Source organism: Poromitra crassiceps (genome assembly GCF_964638095.1).
Source record: "Poromitra crassiceps genome assembly, chromosome: 10".
Lineage (NCBI taxonomy): Eukaryota > Metazoa > Chordata > Actinopteri > Beryciformes > Melamphaidae > Poromitra > Poromitra crassiceps.
In genome coordinates, this window is record NC_139631.1 from 13,636,728 (window position 1) to 13,656,479 (window position 19,752).

General features: G+C 45.6%; 1 protein-coding gene across 1 annotated transcript; it reads right to left on the minus strand.

Moving 5' to 3' along the window:
• Positions 1-9,166: 9,166 nt before the first annotated feature.
• On the minus strand, positions 9,167-18,935 carry elac1 (elaC ribonuclease Z 1; the record flags this gene model as incomplete). Its single annotated transcript, XM_083645285.1, has 5 exons — positions 9,167-9,645; positions 9,940-10,150; positions 11,338-11,396; positions 13,009-13,215; positions 18,779-18,935. 5 exons carry the CDS (start codon positions 18,933-18,935, stop codon positions 9,167-9,169), a joined length of 1,113 nt encoding a protein of 370 aa, XP_083501411.1.
• Between the last annotated feature and the right edge of the window lie 817 nt (positions 18,936-19,752).

The following is a 19,752-nucleotide window of genomic DNA, read 5'->3' on the forward strand; positions in this document are numbered from 1 at the left end:
CCAACAATGTTGTTTCCTATGACCAGCACCAACACCCCCCATCCCCCTTGAGCCACTGAGTCATTTCTGTCAGAGCTGTTCAGTCTTCACTTGATAGTTCTTCAAAAGTCCGAGCTTTCACTGTGGCTCAACCCCAAAACCTCCAGATTGTGGTGTGGCCATAGTTTAATTTACAATGGGGACATGTCCCCACCACTTTTCAACACAAAATTACGCCCTTATCTACTCTGATGTCAAATATGGTCTGACAGAGAAGTCTGGAAAAGTGTGGAATTTTGAAATGGAAAATGTGTAGGACCCCTGCTATGATGACTTCACTGACAGAGATCCAAGACAGCCAATCCGTTTCATGAAGCATAACATCATGCATAGCAACAGGGTCAACCCCGCCCTTTCTTTTAGCTTAAGAGTTCTCCCCGTTCCTTAGTAAAAGTTGGTCTCAGCAGCCTTATGAATAGGTTTTAAAAGGAAACTCTTAGCTAGGAACTTTTAGTGCTAAATAGGAGCCCTCTTCGTGGTAAGATAAAATGATTTGTGAATGCAGGCCTGAATACAGTGTGTAGAAATCAGAAGCTTGACTCCCAAGCTCAGTCGGCTGAGCGGCTGTGTCACTGCCTTTGTCTGATAGGTAGACTGTTGGTTTGATTCCCGATGGAGGAGACATATTACATGATATGTAATATATTACTGATACTTATTTATTCTATACAAGGTGTCCCAAGCTCTGAGTCATTATAAACTCAATTAGCTACAGAAGCTAATGTTCACATTCAGTCCTTGTATATTTCTCTCATGTGTTCATCATTCCTTTCCTCCTCTGTGTGTGTGTGATTGAGAAATGAGATGCAGGTGGTGTTCATCCTAATTGGCCTGGTCAGGTGTCAGATTGCTGCTGGCTGATTGGCTGGTGGAGAGCATTTAAGCCAGCTGATGCCATCCTGTCGCCCCTTGCTCTCCTCATTCCCAACCTTGATGGCTGCTGTGCTGACTGCTGTGTTCTGTCAGGTAGGAACTGTGTAGACCTACTTTAGTAGTTCTGCAGAACTTTATTAAGATGTGTCTTTATCTTGGTAGACCTGTGCAGTCTAAACTGTAAATAGTTACCTTCCAGATCTACACTTTTGTACACTGTAAATAACACTTACCCAAGTAGCAGAAAGTAGGGGGAGAAGCCCTTTAGTTTTTTGTAACATTTTCTGATGTTTATTTTGTAGGAGCTTATAGGTAAGAGCTGTGTCTCTTATTTAATCCATCATTTTCTTTTCTTAGGTAAATTTAAGGTTGGGGATTAGTTTGATTGGTTAGTTGTGTTGGGGCCATGCTGTGCTCTGAAACTAAACCTGCTACTTGTGAACTTGTGATGGTGGTTTGGCTGATCATCCTTGGGAGTGGGAAGAGTGGGGGCACTTTTGTGTTGCGGTCCCGTTCCCTGAGGCCGGTTCCTAACATAATTGGGTGCTCGTCTGCTTTTCTCATTCCTCAGCACGTCGTCTGTGAGTGTGTGTATATATTTTATATGTTTGTCTGGTGGGCAGTCTTTGTGCAGGTGGTAAATGGTGTTAGTCAAGGTGGCTTTGCATGGAGCTGAGGAAGCTCATGGTGGTAAAGCTGGTGGAGATGTTTGTTGGAGGAGGAGCCGGTCAGAGGGGACCAGTAAGACTGAGGAGGGGCGTGACAAGGCAGGGCCGTCAGTAGCACCGTTTCTCCTCTTTCTGTGTAGACTGGTACCCTACAAGAGTCCCGTCTCCGTACATAGACTTGCCTGTCACTCTGACTCCCAAGTCGTCTAAATCAGCGATACAGACGTATTTACAAGTGTCACAGAAACATTTCAAAGCCACATATTGAGAAGAAGAGTTCATAGCTTCTCGACATCGGGGTTAGAAAGCTCGTCGCTGCTCATAAATGCCTCTTTTCATCTGAAGCCTGTGCTGGTGATATTTTTTACCGCGCTTTCGGCCAGAGTGGCGCTGTTGAGCGCTCTGACGGCTGGGAGCTCTAACCTGGAAAAAATATCACCAGCACAGACTTCAGATGAAAAGAGGCATTTATGAGCAGCGTCGAGCTTTCTAACCCCGACGTCGAGAAGCGATGAACCCTTCTTCTCAATATGTGGCTTTGAAATGTTTCTGTGACACATAAATACGTCTGTATCACTGATTTAGACGGCTTGGGAGTCAGAGTCACAGGCAAGTCTATGTACGGAGACCGGACTCTTGTAGGGTAGCATAGTCTACACAGAAAGAGGAGAAACGGTGCTACTGACGGCCCTGCCTTGTCATTCCCCTCCTCAGTCTTACTGGTCCCCTCTGACCGGCTCCACCTCCAACAAACATCTCCACCAGCTTTACCACCATGAGCTTCTCCATGCACACAATTTACCACCTGCACAAAGACTGCCCACCAGACAAACATATAAAATATATATATACTCAGACGACGTGCTGACGAACGAGAAAAGCGGACGAGCCCCCAATTATGTTAGGAACCGGCCTCGGAACGGGACCGCAACACAAAAGTGCCCCCACTCTTCCCACTCCCAAGGATGATCAGCCAAACCACCATCACAAGTTTGCAGGTTTAGTTTCAGAGCACAGCATGGCCCCAACAACAAACTAATCCCCAACCTTAAACTTACCTAAGAAAAGGATGGATTAAATAAAAGACAGCTCTCACCTATAAGCTCCTACAAAATAAACATGAGAAAATGTTACAAAAAACTAAAGGGCTTCTCCCTCCTACTTTACTTGGGTAAGATGTTAGTGTACAAAAGTGTAGAGCTGGAAGTAGCTATTTACAGTTTAGACTGCACAGGTCCACCAAGATAACACATCTTAAAGTTCTGAAGAACTAAGTAGGCATACACAGTTCCTAGAACACAGGAAAGAGTCATCATAGTTGGGAGTACAATGAGTGGACTCACAGTTCAATTACACACGGAGGAAATAATGATGTGAACACATGACACACACTCAAACGTTTAAATGCAATAGCAAATAAAGTTTTGAATGACACCCCCAAACTTTTATTTCACCAACTTCCTGTGTCTGCACTGTTACATGAGTTTGGGGATGCCATCCCTTGCAGTCATTGCCACCGATGATGGCTGCTCTGCCGACTCTTTGGTCTGTCAGGTAGGCACTGTGTGTAGGCCTACTTTCGCAGTTCTTTAGAACTTGAAGATCTGTCCATGTCTAGGTAGACTTGTGCAGTCCAAACTGTAAATAGCTACCTTCCAAATCTATACTTTTTTACACTAATAATAACTCTTACCCAAGTAGTAGGAGGGAGAAGCCCTTTAGTTTTGTAACATTCTAATGTTTATTTTGTAGGAGCTTATAGGTGAGAGCTGTGTCTATTTTTTTAATCCATCCTTTTCTTAGGTAAGTTTAAGGTTGGCGATTAGTTTGATTTGTTGATGTTGGGGCCATGCTGTGCTCTGAAACTAAACCTGCTACTTGTGAACTTGTGATGGTGGTTTGGCTGATCATCTTTGGGAGTGGGAAGAGTGGGGGCACTTTTGTGTTGCCGTCCTCTTCCCCGAGGCCGGTTCCTAACATAATTAGGGGGTCGCCCGCTTTTCTCCTTCGTCGGAACGTCGTCTGAGTATATATATATTTTATGTTTGTCTGGTGGGCAGTCTTTGTGCAGGTGGTAAATGGTGTGCATGGAGCTGAGGAAGCTCATGGTGGTAAAGCTGGTGGAGCTGTATGTTGGAGGAGGAGCCGGTCAGAGGGGACCAGTAAGACTGAGGAGGGGCGTGACAAGGCAGGGCCGTCAGTAGCACCATTTCTCCTCTTTCTGTGTAGACTATGCTACCCTACAAGAGTCCCGTCTCCGTACATAGACTTGCCTGTGACTCTGACTCCCAAGCCGTCTAAATCAGTGATACAGACGTATTTACAAGTGTCACAGAAACATTTCAAAGCCACATATTGAGGAGAAGGGTTCATCGCTTCTCGACGTTGGAGTTAGAAAGCTCGACGCTGCTCATAAATGCCTCTTTTCATCTGAAGTCTGTGCTGGTGATATCTTTTCCAGGTTAGAGCTCTCAGCCGTCACAGCGCCACTCTGGCCAAAGGCTCGGTAAAAAATATCACCAGCACAGACTTCAGATGAAAAGAGGCATTTATGAGCAGCATCGAGCTTTCTAACCCCGATGTCGAGAAGCTATGAACTCTTCTTCTCAATATGTGGCTTTGAAATGTTTCTGTGACACTTGTAAATACGTCTGTATCGCTGATTTAGACGGCTTGGGAGTCAGAGTGACAGGCAAGTCTATGTACGGAGACTCTTGTAGGGCAGCAGTCTACACAGAAAGAGGAGAAACGGTGCTACTGACGGCCCTGCCTTGTCACGCCCCTCCTCAGTCTTACTGGTCCCCTCTGACCGGCTCCTCCTCCAACAAACATCTCCACCAGCTTTACCACCATGAGCTTCCTCAGCTCCATGCAAAGCCACCTTGACTAACACCATTTACCACCTGCACAAAGACTGCCCACCAGACAAACATAAAATATATACACACACTCACAGACGACGTGCTGACGAATGAGAAAAGCAGACGAGCACCCAATTATGTTAGGAACCGGCCTCGGGGAACGGGACCGCAACACAAAAGTGCCCCCACTCTTCCCACTCCCAAGGATGATCAGCCAAACCACCATCACAAGTTCACAAGTAGCAGGTTTAGTTTCAGAGCACAGCATGGCCCCAACACAACTAACCAATCAAACTAATCCCCAACCTTAAATTTACCTAAGAAAAGAAAATGATGGATTAAATAAGAGACACAGCTCTTACCTATAAGCTCCTACAAAATAAACATCAGAAAATGTTACAAAAAACTAAAGGGCTTCTCCCCCTACTTTCTGCTACTTGGGTAAGTGTTATTTACAGTGTACAAAAGTGTAGATCTGGAAGGTAACTATTTACAGTTTAGACTGCACAGGTCTACCAAGATAAAGACACATCTTAATAAAGTTCTGCAGAACTACTAAAGTAGGTCTACACACAGTTCCTACCTGACAGAACACAGCAGTCAGCACAGCAGCCATCATCGTTGGGAATGAGGAGAGCAAGGGGCGACAGGATGGCATCAGCTGGCTTAAATGCTCTCCACCAGCCAATCAGCCAGCAGCAATCTGACACCTGACCAGGCCAATTAGGATGAACACCACCTGCAATTAATTTCTCAATCACACACACACACAGAGGAGGAAAGGAATGATGAACACATGAGAGAAATATACAAGGACTGAATGTGAACATTAGCTTCTGTAGCTAATTGAGTTTATAATGACTCAGAGCTTGGGACACCTTGTATATTAGCCTGTATTATCCCATACATGTAAAAAGCAGCTGTGAGGGCAAAAATTAGGCTTACAACATATACAGTATATAAAATATGTGACTGTGTGTGTGTTTTGTACATGATTAGTTCATTAACTATGGGCTTAATTATAAATGAGTTCTGACTGAACGTTACTATAAAGCACACATGGGCAACATACGGCCCCCCTGTGTGGCGGGTATGTGTTAGAGCAGGGGTGCCCACACTTTTTCAGCTTGGGAGCTACTTTTAAAATGACCAAGTCAAAGTGATCTACCAAACATATTTATTTATATATATATACACTGAGTATACAGTGGAAAACAGTGGAACAGTGGAAAAACAGTGGAAACAGTGGAACCAGTGGAAAAACAGTAAAAAAAAAAAATCCCCTCCTCAATGCCATGCGATCGACCACACTACCTTCGCGAGCGACCGGTCGATCGCGATCGACGTATTGGGCACCCCTGGGTTAGAGGGTACACACAGGAAAATACTGTCACAGAGGACTAAGAGATGATTTACCATCTAAGGCAGGGGTGGGCAACTATTTTTCATGGGGGGCCACATGAGAAACCCAGATTGTTGCCGGGGGCCGAACAAATATTGTCATGCCGTAACCCATGGATGGGCAACTTTGATGATAGAGGGCCACAAAAAAATGTCCTCGCTACCAGATTTTGCTGAGGGCTGAACGGCGCCGCGCCAGCACGAAAAATTTGGGGCATTCGAAGCCAGGTTTAGAGGAATAACTCATTTTAAATTAACAATTGTGATGTCATTATTCAGTCCACCAATATTTGATCCTTTTCCTCACTCACTCCTATGTCACCACCTGCTCTCCCTGCAGGGCTTGAAATTAACTTTTTTCACCACCTGCCAATATGGCTGCTAGATTTTAAAGTTACCAGCCAATTAGAATTTCCACTAGCCGAAATGTTTTTCTTGAAATAAACCAGAATATGAGTGGGTTAATTTAAGCATAAGTATCAGTAAGTGGCCCGGGATTCTCAAAGCCTGTGTTGAGGGTCACACAAGAACACAAATGCACTCTTGAAGCTAAATAAATCCAAAACCAACAAGTTAATTATTTAAATTTCTACTTCAATGTAGAACAGTCATTTCTTACACATGAGATTACTTTTAGCCTTTTAGTCATAAATATTATTGAAAGATATTCCATATTTCAGACTGAAATGCTATAACAGAAGAGTATTGCCCAGAATGACATGAACATTTGGACACTTATTCAGCGGGTATATTGCATGTTGCGTTCAAGTGCACTGTAAAAAATAAATAAAATAAATAAAAAAATTGTGCAATTCCACCGCGGGCCACATACGGCCGCATGCTATGTTGCCCATGTATGCCCATGTATGCCCTAAACTAAAGACTAAAGAGTAAATGTGGAGTGACACCAGAGTTTTAGCACCATGGGGAAATTCATCCTCTGCATTTGACCCATCCTCTACTAGGAACCTTCCTAGAACTAGGAGCAGTGGGCAGCCACTGTGCAGCGCCCGGGGACCAACTCCAGTTATTTTGCCAGTACCTTGGACAGGGGCACTGACAGGAGTATTAACCCTAACATACATGTCTTTCTTTGATGGTGGGAGGAAACCGGAGCACCCGGAGAAAAAACCCACACGGACACGGGGAGAACATGCAAACTCCACACAGAAAGGACCTGGAACAGACCAGGGTTCGAACCTGGGACCTTCTTGCTGTGAGGCAACCACTGTGCCACCGTGCCGTCCCAAATGTGCGTGTGCGTGTGTGTGTGTGAGAAAGAGAGAGTGTGTGTGTGTGTGCCAGAGATGGGTTTTTCTCAGAGCTTATCAGTTTTTCCTCTGGCTGTCAACTTTCAAAATGTACTGACTGTGGTGGTGGAGCGGGAATCAAACCTGCCACACGTATGTTCCCGCATCTATGTGGTCAAAAAGTCCATCGTACCACCAGCTCCCTTTTCTTTCTTTTGTCTGGCTTTCACCACTCAAGACTGACTGAGACTCGAAACCACGACCTCAAAATTATTTCAGACCTCAATAATGCTGGGCACCATGCCAACTCACTGCGCCACCAGGTCTGACTTCTCAAGAGAGGTTTTCTCAGGACTTTAAATCACTCCTTCTCCTGGCTGTCAACATTCAAAACTGACTGAGGATCGAACCCACAGCCTCAAAAGACACTGAGGCTCGAACCCACAAGCTTCAATGTGCTGAGCTACTGGGCCATAATGCTTAACGCAGGTTTTTCTCAGAGCTTATCAGTTTCTCCCTCTGGCTGTCAACTTTCAAAATGTACTGACTGTGGTGGTGGAGAATTCTAGTAGAATTCTAAAAGAAGATTGTTATGCCTATTTCCACTTTTATTCAAATAAAAATAACTTTGCTGCCTAAAAAACTGATGAAAATTCAATCTGTGCACATCGCAGGTTAGAACTCACAACCTCTCCCTCTGAAGGCAGCTGACATACACAGTGAAGCACAAAGGCACTGCCACTGATGCTGTATTTCTCTCTGTATGACTTTATTTCTCTCTGCATGACTTTTGAAGTGTCTGGCTATAGGTCAAAATCTGGAAAAGGCTACTGTATATTCGAGCTTTTAGTCAATTTAGAAATAGTTAAGTAGACTCGGTTATGACAAGAGATGAATTTCTGGACATCCAAACATCAATTTAGACTCTAGATCACCATTCTAAATGGATTAAAAGCAACAATACAGTACAACAATTTCCTGGTTTCAGCCCAACTATTTATATAATTCATGCTAATTTCCATCTTTAGCGATTAATTATCTCATTATGGTCATTTAAATTGCCCAGCATGCAACTCTTAGCAACCAAGTTGAATTTCATCCACTAGGCATACATATGACATTTCAATCATAAAAGTTAATAAGAAACAACATTACTGGGTCGAAGAAATTTCCAGTAGACTGTTGTGGCACCTTGCCCTAAAGCCTAAAGAGTAATTGTGGAGTGACACCAGAGTTTTAGCACAGGTTTAAGCAACCACCACCACCCCCCAAGCTGAATGTACCGATGTACATGAAGGAAGATCAGAGCAACAATATGATTAAATTTGGAATGACAAGAAAAAATTACACGTCTGTGCAATAGGCTAAGTAGGGCTAAATAACTCAGATATAGGGTTTGCAATTGTAACATTCCATATAATGAAGTATCTCATGCTTGTTGATTTAATGATTGTTTTGCACCTGCTGCTCACGTTTGAGATACTTCTGGCTCGCCTGGAAAGAAGGTGGGAGCAGCCGAGTACAGTCAGCCAATCAGAGGCAGAGAGGGGCGGGTCATGCCTTTGCCTAGTCAATTTAGAAACTGTTAAATAGACTTTGTTATGGCAAGAGATTAATTTCTGGACATCTAAACATAGACTTAGGCTCTAGATCACCTTTCTAAATTGACTAAAAGCAAGAATACAGCATAACAATTTCCTGGTTTCAGCCTCACTAATACATAATTTACGCTCATTTCCAGTTTTGATGATTAATTATTTCAATACTGCCACCGTTGAGAAGCCCTAATTTAAGATGTATCATCTTTAAGTCTGAAATAAACCTCCTTTAATTCAGACTATTCACTTTGATTTGGATATAGAATTCAGCAAAAAAATAAAAGGCTATACATTTCGGATTACATATCAACAAGACAGAGAGTTGAATAATGGCGTGGATGCAATGTGGATGTGAGGGAATATGTAGTTGGCTTGTTAACTTTTAAACAATCTCTTCACTTCCATGGTGACAGACAGCCAGCTGAAGCAGCATGTCGCAGCCAGACATTCACCGACTCACTCTGTGTTGAATAGCGTTACTGCGGCCTTCTGAGCGGTACGGTCAGAGTGAGAAAGTCCTCAGCCAGCGTCACGTCCACCCCGCTGCCCTGCAGAGCGTCTTCGGCCTGTCTCTTCAGCTCCTCCACGGCGTCCTGGTCCCCGTCCCTGTGCAGGGCGCTGGGCTTGTACCTCTGGCTGAAGTGGGACAGCACCAGCCGCCGCGCGCAGCAGGCCCGGGCCACCGCCGCCGCCATCTGAGGAGTGCTGTGCCCGTGCTCCACTGCTTTCTCCCGGTGCTCGTCGCCCAGCGTGGCCTCGTGCACCAAGACGTCCGCTCGGCTGCACGCCTTCAGCGGCCCTTCCCCCATGACAGAGCTGCAGTCCCCCAAAACACAGACTTTCCTCCCTGGTATGGGCTCCTCCAGGACCTCGCTAGGCGACACCACGCGCCCGTTCTCTAATGTCACCGACTCTCCGGCTTTCAGCCGGCCGTACAGCGGTCCTGGTTTCAGGCCTAGGGGACACAAAGTTGGACCAGTCAAAGTAGGTGGGCAACCGCAGTGGGAGTCACACTCCCTCCTAACCATGGCCATGTTAGTGCAAATATTCTGGCCTAAAATGATCCTGAAATAGAATTAAATTAAGTTTAGAGAGCAAAGAAAAAAAGAAAAATATGGAAACAGCAAAGTGCATGCGAGAGTGTAAAGCTTTCATGTACTGTCACTGCACAGGTTTGAATCTGAGTGGTTATACTTTATTTCCCTCCATCAGCATTGAAAAAGCTACAAAGTGTCTCAAGTGGATTTACCTAGTTCCTTTAGTAGCTCGCTGTTCAGTCTCCCAGGCCGATCCTGCTCTTGAACGGAGAAGCCGAAGGAGGGAATGCGGTGGAACAGCCTGAAGGCCTTGACCACAAACCTCTTGTCTTCAAAGAGGAGGTAACAGTCAGTGGAGACGTCCAGGGTGATGGTCTGCCCCGGGCGCTCCTGGGGGTGGAGAGGACCAGACTCTGCTGTCATCTAAAGGAAGGAAAAGAAAAGAAAAAGCACAATACACACCAGGGTTGGTGTCAATACGAGGGATCAGCCGAGCAGCATTTTGGTAAACAAACCGCGTCACTGGGTGGCAAAGGCAATGGAACCCTATGGAGCCCAACGCGAGGCTTGAATGTCTGACTCTAGCCAGTTAACTCTGTTTACATTATAAAAACTGCGACAGTTCACACAACTTTAACACGACATGCATGTCATACATCAAACTCTTGAGCTACTTCTGCTCTCACTCAGAATGTCAAAATATAAGCGATGTCATGTATAGTTTTTGAGATATTAACATTTGTTTGGCACAACTCATACTATTGTCTCCGCATTTCTGGGTGTCAAGTCACGTCACGCTGATATTCATGAATTAACTGCATCAACTGAAGAATTGAGATTGGAATTTGAAAAACCTACAGGAATTGGATTGGAAGTTGAATTCAATAGACTACTTGCACAACTCCACTACTTCCTGAAATGAGTAGGGCATCTTGGTTTCCTGTCCTACACTATTGGATGAACTGATTAATGTCAGGTGTGCCTGATCACTGTTGTTGTGACTGCAGCAGTCAGGCAACACCTGACATGAATCAGTTCATCCAATAGTGTAGGACAGGAAACCAAGATGCCCTACTCATTTCAGGAAGTAGTGGAGTTGTGCAAGTAGTCAATTAAATACTGTGAAATTCCACATTTGTGTTTGTTTGTTTGTTTGTTTGTTTGTTTTTCTTACCAGATATCTGAGATTACATGAAGTGTTATAAAAACATTAAAGCAGGGGTTCCCATCCTTTTTTGTACCAAGGACCGGTAAATAGATGGAAAAAAAGTTGCGGACCGGTTGTCAATTTTAATAATAATAATATATATATATATATATATATATTTTATAAACATAGGCTATAATAGTATAGGCTGTGTGGTAGTTGAAACATAGTTTCAAGTTGAAGTTTGTAAAAAAAAAAAAAAAAAATTGGACCGGGCTCGCGGCCCGGTACTAAATGCGTTGCGGCCCGGTACTGGTCCGCGGCCCGGTGGTTGGGAACCACTGCATTAAAGGACCCTTTCAGCCAGGTGTGTAAACGCACAGCATTCAAAGCTGTCCTCTCCGCCGAGGAGTAAGATGTGATTTGTTATTGAAAAGAAATAACATGAAAATCAATCACAAACCTCGAGGCTGAGCTGCCCCTCTGGTGGACTCTGGTCAGGAGTGGGCTCCAGCTCATGGACTGGAGTGAAGGACAGTAGCATAAAGCAGAGGGGAGTAGAGTAGATCAGGGTAGAGTACATTAGAGCAGCTATTCTAAACCACTGGGTCGCGGCCCACTGGTGGGCCTCAGAGCACCGTGTAGTAGTGGGTCACGGAGGCAGTGGTATTGCCAAATATATTAATACGAATAAAATAAAAAAGTGTGATTACAGCTACCGTAGTTATTTATTTATTGTTACATCTTAATGTCCTCAAGAATTACATGGATCAAAAACTTCCAATTAAAATGCATAATTGACTTTTTTTCCTCTCTCCTTCATTTATCTGGGAAGGTGGTCCTCGGAACTGTTTTAACAATCAGAAGTGGGCCTTTAAGCGCCTGGCATACTCTTCGCGCACGCGCTGGAGGCGGGGCTCCACGGAGGGCGCGCGCACTCTTTGCGGGCCAAAACAGAACATAGTAAGTGCGCAGCTCGCTCCTCCCACCCCCCTCCTCCTGTGGAAGCTCCAGGGGAAAATGGCAGCGATTTGTGCCAGGCAGTCTGAATCAAATTGAATGTAACGTTCCCAATTCTATGTATTAAATTCTAAAAAACGACCCTCAACATTTGGTAAGGCTAAGCCACACAACTACGTAGTTCGTTATAATCGAACGTCATGCTTCGAAGGCGACTTTACGACGATGAGGACGGTGAGGACTCAATCACAGCAGATATCCGCTGATAGCTACCACGGAGATCTCACAGACACAGGCAGCAAAAACCGACGCGCTGATAGAAAAATCTCCATGGATGCGCCGCGCGGCGCTCAGGCCTCGCCCCCCGACACGCCCCGTGCGATGATGTCAAAATCGCCGCGCGCCCTATGCGCTTGGCTGGGCGCGAAGAGTATGCCAAAGGCTTAAGTTACAAAAGGTTGAGAACCCCTGCATTAGAGTACCATACAATAAAGATAATCAAGAATAAAGTAGACCATAGCAGAACCGATAATAATGGGGGGAATACAGCAAATAGATAAAGTCTTCATGGACAACATTTTTGTAGCCAAGTTATGGTATAAGAAAACATTAAAAAATACATAACATTGTACAGTATACAACAACCAGAGTCAAATCAATATATATGGATGAATCCTAATATCCACGCACTATGGATTCCATAGTATGGGGATGCATGATGGCTTGATTCTGAATCACAATTCCACAATACAGACACAGGCTGCCACCGATGCGCAGCCTGATTTTCTGTTTTCAGAAATATAATCAGTGTTGTATTGTAGTGTTAATTTTGTTGTCTATTTTTTTTTAATTCTTAGTCTAAGTCCTGTCTCAAATGTCCTCGTTAGTTTTTATATTTAGTGAACCTCATCCCGTTTTTATTTAGTCAAGTTTCAGTCGACTAAAAGTTTGAGCATTTGAGTCTCGTCTTAGTCTTGGAAAAAAACAGGTAGTTGACAAACATTTTTCGTTTTTGTTGACGAAATTAACACTATTGCATTGAGGATGCTGTAGTGGGCAACTGGAAAAGTTTAATGTACAAAACATGACTCTGGCTGTGCCTGTGTTTTTCTGTCTTCATGTCTGTCCTCTGCAGTGTGGACATTGGCACTGAGTGTGTATGTGATGGACCTGCCTGCATAAGGGAAGAGAAGCTGTGACCCTGTGAGTCCCAGCGTGACCCTCAGGAAGTGGCGGAGCCCCCGTGGGCCGTAGATGTCCACAGTGGGGGGGTCCTGCGTGGGGCTGGGGCTGCTGTTCAGGCTGACGGTGCACAGCAGACCAGGAAGGCCGAACAGGTGGTCGCCATGCAGGTGGGAGATGAACACTTTGGTGATTCGGCCTGGATGGAAATCATGACATAGTATGGTAACACTCGAGTAGGTGCTACGGACATACAGCACTGAGGTCATAGTTACATGGTTGGTCGGAGGGCAATTTGCCCACATTTCTTATGGTAGAGCTGGGATATTGTTATAGGGATTGTTCGTTCGATCGATCGATTTTTTGATGTGGGGTTGTATGAGGTACTTGCTGACAGTCAGGGGACTGTTCCACAGAGATATGAGACAGGTGGGATTTGAACCAGTGAAGAACTACGCACCAAGCAGCTGTTTATCTCACTGAGCTAAAGCCAGGGACTGTCCAGTTTCCTTCATCAGCTTATTGATATCGGTGTTCAAACTACTGATGATAAAGATGGACCACTGCTTGTATCTTACAGTCAGCAGCTTATCTTGTGAACATTTCTGAAGCCAGAGTCTGATGCAGGGATTGAACCACCAACCTTCTGCACCACATGAATATCTTTATCTGGGTGAGCTACACCCCACTTCCTCTGGCATAGAACTGGTCAATATTATGGATGAAAAATCATATCTCTGTATTTTTAGGCTGAATGGTGATACATGATATTATAGCTGGTTTTCAGGTGACGTCACGTCAAGGGGCCCATTGACCATTGGCTTGTTTGCAAACCACGTGATCATGCTGGGCAGGCTACATAGGAAAGCACAGCAAAATCAGACAGGTTGCTGAAAAAATCGCTTCTCTTTATTCTATATGGATCATATTATCCTATATGTTTTGCAATAATCTGGTGATACCTGCAGTGTGGAGCAGCATCCAACCCTCTTGCATACTCGCTTTCCTCCATTCTCTATAGTAGCTCTGGGAAAGCTGCCCCCCAGCGATGCCATCGGAATCACGTGGTTGCAAACAAGCTATATGTCTGTATTTTCTACAAGTGTGAAATGTTCAGTTGTATATGGACAAAATCAAATATCACAATATTTTTGACCAAATAGTATACATCAATGTCGATATTGCGACAATATTGCAGGGATGACTATTAGTGCTTTCACAAAATATTTAAACAATAATACAGTATCTAGTCTCATATCACCATACAACATCTAAGACAGTATCTAGTCTCATATCAGCTACATACTCAACATCTAAGACAGTATATTCTAGTCTCATATCATATCAGCATACTACCATGATATCCAACATAGAATAGAATAGAACTTTATTTGCCATTTCAACACATGGTTGATTGGAAATTGTCTTGGTGCAGAAATGCTCACATAGAATCAGATAGAATCACAGGAGAGGAGACATAGATGCAGAGAGTTCCATACATACAAAAACAAGGAAGTAATAAAAAGGATAATAACGACATTTTAAAAAACAATTCATGGAACCTGTTATTGCTTGTTATTGCTTGTTGTTATTGCTTGTTGTGTCTCTTGTTGTTTTTGCACTCATATGCCCTGTTATATTTGTACTATGTTGTAAACGGAGTCCACAGCACAAGAATTTCACACGTGATACTTGTACCATGGAGTGACAATAAAAATCTTGAATCTTGAATCTTGAAAAGCAGAGTGCCACAGTGCCACAGGGAGCTAAAAAATGCTCGATAAAAAGTGCTTACAAAGTATTTAAAAAGAAAGTGCTAAACTATTTTTTAAAGTGCTTTTGGTCATAAAGTGCAAAGAAGCCTAGCGTAGCTGGTGTTGACCCTTCTAGCACAAAGTGTCTGTGCTCTTGGGCTAGAGTTGAGGTGTCGGACAGCCTCAGGATATGTACAGTTTTTGAAGCGAGATGTCCTACACCTTATGCTCTGGAGCCTCCTACCAGAGGGGAGGGGCTTGAAGAAGGAGTAAGCGGGGTGCGAGGGGTCTCGCATCACCTTCTCCCCCTTTCGCTTGATGCGTGTGGCGTATAGGGAGGCCACAGAAGGAAGGTCGCAGCCAATTATCTTTGACGCCGTGCGCACTATTCTCTCTAGCCGAGCCTTGTCGTGCTCGCTTGTGTTGCCGTGCCACACAGACACTGAGAAAGTGAGGACACTCTCAACAGTGGCTCTATAAAAGCTGAGCTTCCCCTCCTTGGACACTCCAAACCTCCTGAGCTGTTGCAGTGAGTGGAGCCTCTGGTGGGCCTTGCTAATAATGAGGTCGGTGTTGGCCTCCCATTTTAAGTTTTCACAAATGGTTGTGCCAAGGAATTTAAAACTGTTCACTCACTCCACCTGCTGGCCATTGATGAGCAGAGGAGGGTGAACTGCTTCACCGTGCCGGAAATCTACAATCACTTCTTTTGTTTTGGAAGTGTTTAGGAGCAGGTCGTTTTCTTTACACCAGTCGACAAGCCTGTGTACTTCAGCTCTGTAGGCTGATTCATCGTCGTTCTTGATTAGACCCACTACTGTTGTGTCGTCAGCGTATTTAAAGAAATGGACAGAGTTGGAGTGGGAGACGCAGTCATTTGTGTAAACAAGATAGAGGAAAGCAGAGAGAACACAGCCCTGGGGGGTCCCGGTGTTCAGGGTCAGAGACTTAGAGAGCAGGTTGCCAATTTTAACCACCTGTTCTCGGTCTGAGAGAAAGTCTAAGATCAGGTGGCACAGAGAGTCATCAATACCTAGCAGTTTAAGTTTTTCAAATAATTTAAAAGGCACAATCTATTAAACACGGAACTAAAATCAATAAAAATAATTCTGGCGTAAGTGGCAGAGGCCTCTAGATGCAGCAGGATGGTGTGGAGGCACATGGACACAGCATCCTCTACAGACCTGTTGGGCTGGTAGGCGAACTGATATTTGTCTAGTTTTACAATGCTAGACAGGTGGTCGCATACAAGCCGTTCAAAAACCTTCATTATCACAGGGGTCAGCGCGATGGGCCTGTAATCATTTAGGCAAGAATTTTTGGGCACAGGAATGACAGTGGCAGATTTATACAATGCCGGGATTTTAAGTGTGCACAAAAAACAGTTAAAAAGATCAGTAAGAACGGGGGCAAGTTGGTCAGCACAGTTTTTCAAAGTAAAGGTAAAAACATTGTCTGGCCCTGCAGCTTTCCTGACATGTTGCTTACATAGTAAGGGCTCTAACCTGGTGCTCCTCAACTATGAAAGGAGGGGTTACAGGTGTTCTGGATTAACTGGCTTTTCACGTCAACTCGCGATGCGTCAGCCCCACGCTGTCAGCTATTCTGGGGCGTTCACCTGACTGAACATCAATGCATTTAATGTATTGTAACGAAGTAGGTATTCGTCCAAGGAACTGGAGACTTGAAGTTGGTACAGGCTCTTTATTCTTGTCTTCACAATACACGCTCCTAGCAGCTAGCTTCGCTGCTAGCTCTAAACCACCCGGTCAGCTCGCCCACCCTGGCCTGACTGGCCTCCGCCCCGGCCGCTGGTCACATACATCCCCTTCCCCCTAGGAACACACCCACACACATCAGTTCCTAGCTGCGATCCAGACACTTAGGTTGCACATCACATACAGGTAATACCTGGATTACCCAAACACGTTACATACTCCTCACCCAACATTAGCTCGACGCCCACGTCGACACCCACAACCCACACATATCCCCCTGTACCAAAACACACCAACACAACATTTTTCCCATCACCACATCAAATTATAATTCCCCAACAACCAGTCTTTTCTTTTCAGCACCCCCGTCATAATGTCCAGTTTTTCATTAGGTACTCCGTAATGTCTAGTTTTCCATTAGGTACCCCCATACTGTCTAGTTTCCCATTAGGCACTCCATAATGTCTAGTTTTTCATTATTTCCTTCTTTTTCACACATTTCAATTCAAACACAAGCCCCCCACATTTTCCTTAGCTTTTCTTTTAAACCCCATTTCCATCCCCCCTTTTCCCAGCTTCACCAATTCCCCTGAAGCACTCTTTTCGGTCCCCCCTTTTTGCTTGTTCCAGTAGCAAATGCACGAACGAGCACCGGATCGACATCCTCGTCCTCCGGTCTCCACTCGCGCCCGTCGACTCTCCAGCTGACCCTGGCGTCGTCCTCCCGGCCTCGCACTCGCTCGTTTTTCCGTCCCCCTCCTCCAGGGTTGAGGACAGCAGAGCGAACACCACCGGCGTCGATCTTCCCCTCGGCTCTCCGCAGTGCAACGTTAGGGGGTGTATAGCGGTTAGGCTGGGCCGGTTCCCCCGCCGGTAACCCCTCTCGCTCACTCGGAGACACGAGCGTCGCTCTCCCGACTGTAACAACGCTGCAGACGATGTCCCTCTCTTCCCTCTGGCTGTTCACGCTCTTCCCAGCCTGCGTCTCACCTCCGGCCTCCACACTCTCAGTGCAGTCCCTGGCCAAGTGCTCCGGTGACTGGCAAGTCCAGCAGAGTCTCACCTGTCTGCCGCCTGCACGTCTCTCTTCTCCCGCTGTCCCCCGATCTCCGACAGCCTTTGGACACTCTCTGGCTAGATGTCCAATCTCGCTACATGTCCAGCAGGCTCCCTGCTGTCCATGTCGTTGTCCCGCATACCCGGTCCGTCTCCCGGAACCGCATCGGCACCACCTCGCCACGTGGCCCGGCTCTCTGCAGGTCCAACACAGTCTCTTTCGTGGCTCTTCCGGCCGCTCTCCCCGCTGCATTACCTCCGCGCTCATCAAGTCCACCCGCTGCATGACTTCTCGCAGCGCCCGCATCACCTCCACTGCCCAGGCAGGAGTCTCTTGCACCAGCCGTCCGACCTCTCTCAACACACGGGCCTCCATGCCCGCCAGCATCGAGCTGATCCCCGCCGTCAGCTCTCCTTTCCTCCCGTTCACCGATGGCCATTCTCCGGAGATACTTGATTCTCCGCGCACCATCGCACGTGGTTGCAGCTAGCAGTTAGCAGTTAGCACCCCTGGTAGCTAACTTACTAGCGCTAGTTTCTAGAGCCAAAAAGCCGCACCACCCGTCTCTTTTGCCGTTCCTTCTCACCCTCTCCCCTCTCGGCCGAATCAGAGGCGTTACCGCTTTACTGTCTGGCACCAATGTAACGAAGTAGGTATTCGTCCAAGGAACTGGAGACTTGAAGTTGGTACAGGCTCTTTATTCTTGTCTTCACAATACACGCTCCTAGCAGCTAGCTTCGCTGCTAGCTCTAAACCACCCGGTCAGCTCGCCCACCCTGGCCTGACTGGCCTCCGCCCCGGCCGCTGGTCACATACATCCCCTTCCCCCTAGGAACACACCCACACACATCAGTTCCTAGCTGCGATCCAGACACTTAGGTTGCACATCACATACAGGTAATACCTGGATTACCCAAACACGTTACAGTATCATCTATTCTAAGACAGTATCTAGTCTCATATCACCATATCAACATCTAAGACCTAGCCCCTTTAGGGACTTGTGCCGTGTTCGACACAAGTCCCTAAGACCTAAAACAGTCTCATATCAGCATATTACCATATCCAACAACTATAGTCATATCTAGCTAGCTTTAATAGTCTCATTATATCATCACCATATTCCCTGTTAGAAAAACAAGAACGCACCATCAAGGCCAACCAATCGTTTTCAAGAACTCCCAGCCAAGGCTTTATTTAACTTTTGTGGGGTGGGGACCCTGTGTAACTCACTGGCTCTCAGCGGGCTCCTCATCAGCTGGGTCTGGGTTCCCTCTCCGCAGTCAAACAGCCAGCACTCCCCCTCCGTCCGCAGCACGACCGCCGAGGCGCCGCGGTGAGGCGACGGGTAGGCGGAGCCGGTCCCGAGGAAAGTCACGTCCATGCTCATGTCCCCCTCCAAAATAAGAAAGTAACTTCACAGAAAGTCTTATCTTGAAACCGACGTCTCCATGATGCAAGCAAGCGTGGTATGGGACGCCAGTGTCAAATGAGCAGGAATTTCTGAGCTGCGTTCTATGAGCAAATATAAGAGCTAGCAAATATAAGAAGTTCCAGTGAGATTTTTCAAAAAATTTCAAAGTAAAAGAACGATTCTGCACAATTATAGAGCAGACAGGGGCGAATGAAAAATGATTATTTTCCACATTAAACTAATAAACTAAGCATTTAAATGAAGCTATACAATACAAATGATGTTTCTGTATGACAATAACTGTTTCAATAACATTGAGAACTTTCTTCTCAGTATCTTAATAGATAAAAGCTGTTCACTGGAGTGCATAGCCTTTACAAATTGGACACTGGACAGGTTTGTGTTCAAAATGGGAGTTTGCCAAACATATGCACACACTCGGGTAGACCTCCTCTATGACATCCCACTCTCAGCTAAGGCCATTAGGAGTAAAAACAAATACGGCGGCCCATCAAACCCACCCAAACACACTACGGTGACATTTCTGGACAGCTTTTGAACAGTGGACACCCCCGTGTCCAAGATGTCGCCACAAACCATATGTGCACGCGCTCAGGGAGACCTCCTCTATGACATCCCACCCTCCGCTAAGGCCATTAGGAGTAAAAACAAATATGGCGGCCCATCAAACCCCATCAAACACACTACGGTGACATTTCTGGACAGCTTTTGACACAGTGGACACCCCCGTGTCCAAGATGTCGCCACAAACCATATGTGCACGCGCTCAGGG